The following is a 7,555-nucleotide window of genomic DNA, read 5'->3' on the forward strand; positions in this document are numbered from 1 at the left end:
CTATTATGCAAAACTATTTTTATTTACAAAACAAATGGCACAGTGCGACTGCACAGTAAATGCACATGCACACTCCAGACATGACAGGGGAGTTTGTTTCCATAAAATCATAAATCCCAATCAGACAGTGAAGGACATTTCAGGCAAGATTCACAACTAATATTCTAACAGAGGGAGCAAATATTGCTCAAGAGAAACCATTCATTCACTTTAAGGCCATTTTAGAGGTCAGGATGAGATTGAGACCAGCAGCAAGTCAATGCAAACCAATGTTACTAATTAGACTTAAACACAACTGGATACAAAGCTAGTCTTGAGCACTTCAAAAGCATGGAATCAAGTAGCATGACAGAGAAAACGAGGGACGTAAACAGAGTAGAAGGAAAAAAACACAAATGGAGGATTATTGACTTTTCACCATTGAAATGCCTCCATAAGAGCATGGGATCCCTCAAATTGCTGTAAAATCAATTTTCTGTTCATAGTTCTGTTTCTAGCCTAATGAGCAGGAACAAAGAGGAAAACGGAACCTTTTCACAAGCTTTCAAGCATTTACTTTGGAGGCATATATTCTTAAAAGCAAAATAATTTGTCAACATAAGATAGCCATAACATCTAAATATATAAGTGCGATGACTGTTCAGGAAATATCAATGTATTGAGTCTTTAAGAGCCTGAGAAACACTTTTACTTAGCTGAATTTGTCTCACTGATGCCCCAGTGCCTCACAGTTGCCAATTCTTCAAGTATTTGGCTTGTTACATGACTTGTTCTTACAGAATACAAACAAAATGAGAAAAATAAACAAAATGTAAACAGTGTGCGAAGTAGATATTAAATGGACATGGGAATAGTAGCAAAACAGTAAACATAAAACCATCAACCAGCCAGTTTACTGGCCACGATGGAAGTTTTTCTTTGAGGTAGGTCCTGAGGTGTTGGGATGTGTCCCCCTGTGATCTCAGTCTTCTCCGTTGGGGCGGATGGCAACTGTTTATTCTTCATTTTTGCCTTGGCCATGTTGTAGTCCCCAGAATCAAAATACTTTTGCTGTAAACAAGAATAAACAGAGTGAGATCTCTATAAGGCTGACATCTTTTAATTGTAGTAGCTAGCCAAAGTTAGGTGAGAAAACTCACCCCCTTCTGGAGTCTTTTCCTGAGAAATTCAGATCCCCCTGGCTTGCCTCCAAGGTTGGGATATCTGGCCTTCAGTTTGGCCTCCTCTGATTTTTCTGGACTGATTACCTTGTCCTCCATTTCCTGTTGACAGAGTGCAATGTGTAAGGATAGTAAAACTTTCGACTTGCAATTCGGTTTTCCAGCCGTATGCATCAACCTGACAATAACGAAACTTCAATATGTTGTATACTGACAGCAGCACATACTATGGTCACAGATTACTTTGTTTGATTAGATACCGGCGCCGCCATGAGGTAAACTGCTGTTTGCACTAGCATTAAAGTTACTGTTAGCATGATGAGCTACTGTACAATTTTGCATGTACAGTGAAGAAACCTGTTTGCCAGACCCAAAACAGCACAATTTTACTCTACCAACAAACGCTAACAGAATATTAGCCAATTCAGCGACAGCATCGCTAAGGCTCTCAGTCAAGGTTAGCAGCTGGCTAACTAGCTTGGTGCTAGCCGCCAGCTAACCAAGCAGCACTGGCTAACTGGTGTTAATTTGATGTAATTTTCCATTTAGTGGTTACAGTTTACCTGCTGTTCCTCCGAAATTCTCGTTTCTTCAACTTCCTCGGACATGGTTGTGCTGTATTCCCGCTCTGTTCGCAAAACTGTAGTTATGGCCGAATAAGCTCCTCTTCGGGAAGATAAAAGGTAGCACTGTCAAAGCAGCGGGCGAAGACAGCAGCAGCCTGTCATGCAGCCTGTGTAGCAACAGGCCGGTGAATCGATGCTAGAGACGCAGATGAGCGGGACGATAGCGATCATAGAATCTGTAGGCGCTAATAACAAAGTTGTTTTTCTTCAGACTAATCCACGCGTAAAAAATATGATAGCGTTGTTGAAATTTGATTTTGCATTGTATATGGATTTTTTTAACCCGTCACTTTGTTCAGGTACACCTGTTAAATAAGAAACATAATAGTTTATTAACCCCAAAGGAAATTATGCAACGGATCACAAAAAATGGACAACAGATGACTGGAAAAATGTACTTGGTCTTGACTTCTGATGCAATATTCAGATGATAGGGCCAGAATCTGCCATAGTCCGCATGGAAGCATGGAGCCATCCTGCCTTGTGTCAACAGTTCAGGCTGGTGGTTTTGAAAAGTTGAGAACGATATTTTCTCTGCACACTTTGGGCCACTTAGTACAAACTGAGCATCATTTAAATACCACAGCCTACTTCACTGCTGTTGCTGGCCATGTCCATCCCTTTACTACAGTGTACTCCCAGTGCACCCATCTTCTTAAGGCTACTTTAAACAAGATAGTGAACTATGTCACAAAGCTCAAATAATCTCAGACTGGTTTCTTGAACATGACAATGAGTTCAAATGACCCCACTTAGGACATCTCAATCCAATCAAACACATTTGGGGCGCGGTGGATCACATCATGGATATGCAGCCACTATGTGATGCCAATTTTGTCAATGCAGCCCAAAATCTGAGCAATGTTTCCAGCAGCTTGTTGAATCCACCTATGAATAATTGCATTTGTTTTAAAGATGTGAAGAGCTACATGCTCAAAATGACCATGTGAAGGATATCTGCTCTTCCTGGCATCATAAAGAGCCAAAAGTAGGACTTATATGTACTCTGACCTCATTATTTGAAACTTCCAACATGTTTATTAGGCACAGCCACCATTTTAACAGTATAATAATAACTGACCCTCACAATTTCTCTGTACAGACAAGTTGTGATTGAAAGACTGGCACAGACCTATAGTTTTTTTCCTGCTGTATAACAGTTACTGCAGATAAGGATAAATTTGTTTACATTGTACAATATATACAAGGGCAGCTAATCTCTTATGATGCTCATGCCAAATAACCTGCTGAAAAAAGTAACACGGTTTATGGTCTATTAGTCTTCCAAAATCGAATCTATTATTGGCAGCAACTTTAATATTCATTCATGTATTATTTGGTAAATGGCCTGTATTTATATAGCGCTTTACTAGTCCCTAAGGACCCCAAAGCACTTTACATATCCAGTCATCCACCCATTCAAACACACACTCACACACTGGTATTATGATCATCTCACAAAATAAAGAGCAGGAGAAATTCCAGAAAAGATGCTTTTTAATATATCGGCAATCTTAATATTTTCAGAACAACTGTAATACATTAGACTTTGCAACAGGGTTAAATCCATTTCTTCACTGCTCCAAATACCACACAGTGAAAACCAAAACAGCAACTGGGAAAACTGCAGTTAATGGCTGCTGCTTTGCACTAAGGCCTTTATGAAGTCAATACCTTCAAATCTTTCACAGCAATTTAAAGCCAAATGCTTTACTCAGCACAACAACTGCTATTTGCAAACTTAAATTTCCAAACAAATATACAATAAAGTTTTAGGAGAAAAAAAAAAAAAAAAAAAAAAAGGCAACAGAAGATTATTCATCCTCCTCCCGCATATCCACATCTTCTTGCAACTTCTGCACCATTTTGTCTTCCAACTGTTTGGCTTTTCCTGTAACAGATAGTGCAAACCATGCTGAAATTATCTTTATTAAATGGAAAAGTAACCAACAAATATGTATGATCAGTAACTGCATTTACAATGATTCTACTTGAAGAACCTCCATTCTGAAGAAAGGAAAAGCAAGAATAGTAATCTTATTTCTATTTTATGTGCAGACATTGGTTCATCATCTCTTTTATACCTAAAGAGTGCTGCACCATTGACCCTTACCCTGTTTTGTCTGATAAAGTCACACTTGGCTGTAAGACACTTGTACTAAAATCACTGTCACCAAATTCACTACATGCACAGTCATATGGATAACTTCATGAGTCTTTACCTGCATGTGGTGCTTTGATGAGGTGAATGTTTTTCTTGACTTCGCTGATGGCCTCTTCTTTCTCCAACTCTTTGCCCTTCTTTAATCTACAGAACAGAAATGGTTTAGGCAAGGCAAGTGCTTTTATCCCAAGCGTTAAACATATTTCCCTAATTTGCAGAGATTTTAAAAGTATCACATTTAATATTCAATATTCAAAAATCTGAACAAAGTCTATTAAAGTATTAAAAAAAACAACAAAAAAAAAACATGCTCACCTGTTCATGATAAATCTTGCCTGTCGTTTATGTTTTATTTCGTTCACTTTCTTCATTGCTTCCACTGCAAAAGTTATCAGAACATAAACACATTGCTTAGAATGAGACAATAACCAGAGGTTTATATGAGTGTGTTCTTTCATGTATGTGACAATCAGAACATCTTATTATAGAGTGATACTTGAAAAACTAGCCCATGGATTTGTTACTGGTTGTCCTAAAACCTCCCTGAAAGCTTTCAGCTGATCAAAGATGCTGCAGTCAGAGAAGGAACAACTAATGAGACAGATCACATTTCTGCTAGATAAAATGTAAAATATATATATATACCTATATACAATTTAAAGCCTTTCTACTCACAAAGCTCGATGATACCTTAAAGACCTTAGAGGATTATAATAATCCAATAAAAACTGTACACAGGCTTCAGCTATCAGGCTCCTCTTCTGCCAGGGTTGGGTTTTGCAGGTAGATGCCCCTCTTCCTCTAAGATTAAACTTCAAACTTTTGTTGTTGATAAAGCTTAAAAGTAAGATTAGATCCTATGATCCTGAATAATTGCTGCCAACTATATTATCTATTTTCATGCATCTTTCATTCGTGTGTTTGTATGCTACCATTACCTTTGTTCCTAGTCTGTCTCACAGTTTGTGGTTTCCCTTCTGTTGCCTCTCTACGTACTTACATGTTATTCCTTTTCTTTCCCCTAACTGGGCCCCCGAGCTGGGTTCTGTATTTGAAACTCTTAACCTTACATTTCTTAAGTGCTCTGAGATTCCTAATGTTGGTATTTAATGGTATACATACAATTAATGTGAACATTTTCGCCCAAAAAGCTTCTAATAAATAAATATATACATTACCTGTCTTATCCCAAAGCTCCCTGTTATATTTGACAGGAATATTTCTGCGTTTCTCAAACTCCAAAGAGTTATCCTGAAAGACAGCAAGTGTGTTGGTTAAGGTTTAGTCAAACAAATGAACGACGAGGTGGTCCTCATTGATGAACAGCTTACCACTGTCAGCTCCTTTCCTGATGCCTTTCTGAATGCTTTGGTCCATCTTGTTTTTCTTGGGTTGCGCTTCTTCTTGAAGTTCTTGTGGCATTTTGATTTGCAGAATCTGAATGTCTGTTTTATTAAAGAGAGAAAAACAATTTAGGGATCACCCGATAAGAAAATGTGTGGATATAAACAAGCACATGAGTTAATGATAGAAAGTGAGACATTATCAGCAGTAACGATATTACATTTGCTGAAAATTTAATGATTGAAATTTCAAGATTGGAAGTGCACTGGCAAAATCAATAGCTGAAATTGGAGAAATGGTTTAAGACGACCTCCAAAAATAACAGGAAAATTATGAATTTACATATACAAAAACATACATACATATATATAGGGGATATAGTTGATACTTTACGACTTAAAAATACATTTTCAAAACGTTTACTGTTTGTTATTAGCACTTAAACCTACATTTATTGTACATTATTAAATCCTTTATCTAAACAGTCTTTTTGACTTCCGGATTTCCCTGTGTACGAAATCAGATACACTGAAGAAGAACTACATTATACATTTTTATCTTTAAGAACAAAGTTATGAAACATTGCTGTAACTGTACTACTGAGTATATATTCACAAATAACCGGAAGACAAGAGACATACGTAAACTAAACACAAGCGAGTTTAATGACCTATAGCATATTTTCCCTACAAAATAAGATGTTTATAAATACCATTACCGTGGCACAAAAGTCAGGATTGAGGACCATCAAGTGTTTGTATTAACATTTGTTTACAGCCTACAATTCCAAGCTCCTGGTCTCACACTGAAGCATAAGAGGGCGCACTCACTCCATCAGGAAAAGCCGAGGCCCTCCGATTTACACGTCCAGACTCACCCAACAACTTTATGTCCATTAGGTTTGTGAAATAAAGTAATGTGTTTTAAAAAGAACTTTACTGTCTATTTCTTCCCTTTTCCGTCGCAAATACGATTTACGACTGTTATTTACCGTTTTCCAGCCCTAACTCCCTGCTTTGGACCCACGTGAATGAATCCAGCACGTTATGTTAGCATGCTAGTATTAGCCGTACACTAACGAGCCACCACTATCAGTCAAAAGAGGAGCTTCGGTTAAAATTAACAGCATTGTTCGGGCAAAAACCTGCGCCATACCTTACAGTCGTTCCGTACAAACATCACCCCATGTCCGGGGTACACTGGTCCCGAGCAAAAATAACACTTTTCGATGCGCATTTTCGCATCAGGATTGCTGCGTGTGGCAGCTGACAAAAACAAGAACGTTCCCTCTTCTTCTGCTTCTTTTTGTTGCCTGACATCCAGCAGTTTGGTGTCTTTACCGCCACCTAAAGACGAGACTTGAAACTGCAGTTATCCTTCAAGAGATCGGAGGTTTTCCCAAGCATCCTAACTAAACTGTGGAAGAAAATATGTAACAAAAATGTAAATAAATAAATAGATTGATAGAATTCCAAAACTAATTTCTGTGTATTAAAAAGTATAAATAAACAATTTCCAGAAACACATTTAACTTAAATCTTTGTACATTTGGCCAAATTTGTCAACACAGCTAGAATTTGGTGGCATTGGATGGAAATGTTTACTAAGAAATGGGTGCCTGTGTGACTGTTTCAAGTGTTTGTACTGTTGTGTTTTAGTATTTCTATTAGTAGTAGTAGTATCCTGAACTTAATACATCTCACAGTCTAATGCACTCTAAAACTAATTTACTACAGATAAAGCTAACACCGAATGCCTTTGCTTCTTTAGTATTTTCTGTAAATTATACAAGATTGTTTTTCATGAAGTCATGCTGTCAGAGAGATAACCTCCCTTCAGTATACAACGGAGTCCATGGGGAACCAAGTGATTCTTAGGTGACATGGGCATCCCTCCACAATTACGCTTGACAGTTGGCATGAGGTGTTTGCACTGATATGCTGTGTTTGATTTTCTCCAAACATAGCCAGACACCCCGACTATGGTCATGTGCAAAGAATATTGATGAAGAAGTCTTGCATTTTGTTCAGATGAAACTTTACAAGTTACGTTGCCATGTTCTTCTTTTAAAGAGATGAAGCCTTTTCCTTGCAACTCTTCATAACAAGCCACACGTTCAGTATTTTTCATGAACTTTAACATTTAACATGCCAAGTCCTGCAGAGTCTGCTCTTGTGTCTTTTTGCAGTTTCTCAGAGGATTGCACAGTCTGACCTTGAGGTAAATTTGTTAGAACATTGCACTACTGGGAAGACTGCCAA

At 37.8% G+C, this 7,555-nt stretch overlaps 2 protein-coding genes across 2 annotated transcripts; both read right to left on the bottom strand.

Annotated features, from left to right (window-relative positions):
- Position 1: 1 nt before the first annotated feature.
- arpp19b (cAMP-regulated phosphoprotein 19b) lies at positions 2-1,972 on the bottom strand. Its single transcript, XM_005727991.2, has 3 exons — positions 1,724-1,972; positions 1,140-1,262; positions 2-1,050 (listed from the first exon to the last, which is right to left on the bottom strand). Exons 1-3 carry the CDS (start codon positions 1,766-1,768, stop codon positions 880-882), a joined length of 339 nt encoding a protein of 112 aa, XP_005728048.1. The 5' UTR covers positions 1,769-1,972; the 3' UTR covers positions 2-879.
- A 1,293-nt stretch (positions 1,973-3,265) lies between these two features.
- rsl24d1 (ribosomal L24 domain containing 1) lies at positions 3,266-6,611 on the bottom strand. The gene is made up of 6 exons (XM_005727992.2): positions 6,450-6,611; positions 5,282-5,395; positions 5,129-5,201; positions 4,266-4,329; positions 4,009-4,094; positions 3,266-3,677 (listed from the first exon to the last, which is right to left on the bottom strand). The coding sequence occupies exons 1-6, from the start codon at positions 6,528-6,530 to the stop codon at positions 3,601-3,603; spliced, it is 495 nt and encodes a 164-aa protein (XP_005728049.1). The 5' UTR covers positions 6,531-6,611; the 3' UTR covers positions 3,266-3,600.
- Between the last annotated feature and the right edge of the window lie 944 nt (positions 6,612-7,555).

This window comes from Pundamilia nyererei, unplaced genomic scaffold (assembly GCF_000239375.1).
Source record: "Pundamilia nyererei isolate P.nyererei 1_Seehausen unplaced genomic scaffold, PunNye1.0 scaffold00027, whole genome shotgun sequence".
Lineage (NCBI taxonomy): Eukaryota > Metazoa > Chordata > Actinopteri > Cichliformes > Cichlidae > Pundamilia > Pundamilia nyererei.

Coding starts and splice junctions, on each gene's coding strand:
- rsl24d1 (XM_005727992.2), bottom strand. CDS start 6,530: ATGCGCATCGAAAAGTGTTATTTTTGCTCGGGACCAGTGTACCCCGGA. Junction 5,396..6,449: donor TTGTACGGAACGACTGTAAG/GTATGGCGCAGG, acceptor TTAATAAAACAG/ACATTCAGATTCTGCAAATC. Junction 4,330..5,128: donor GGAGCTTTGGGATAAGACAG/GTAATGTATATA, acceptor TAACTTTTGCAG/TGGAAGCAATGAAGAAAGTG.
- arpp19b (XM_005727991.2), bottom strand. CDS start 1,768: ATGTCCGAGGAAGTTGAAGAAACGAGAATTTCGGAGGAACAGCAG. Junction 1,263..1,723: donor GAATTTCGGAGGAACAGCAG/GTAAACTGTAAC, acceptor CTCTGTCAACAG/GAAATGGAGGACAAGGTAAT. Junction 1,051..1,139: donor GGAAAAGACTCCAGAAGGGG/GTGAGTTTTCTC, acceptor TCTTGTTTACAG/CAAAAGTATTTTGATTCTGG.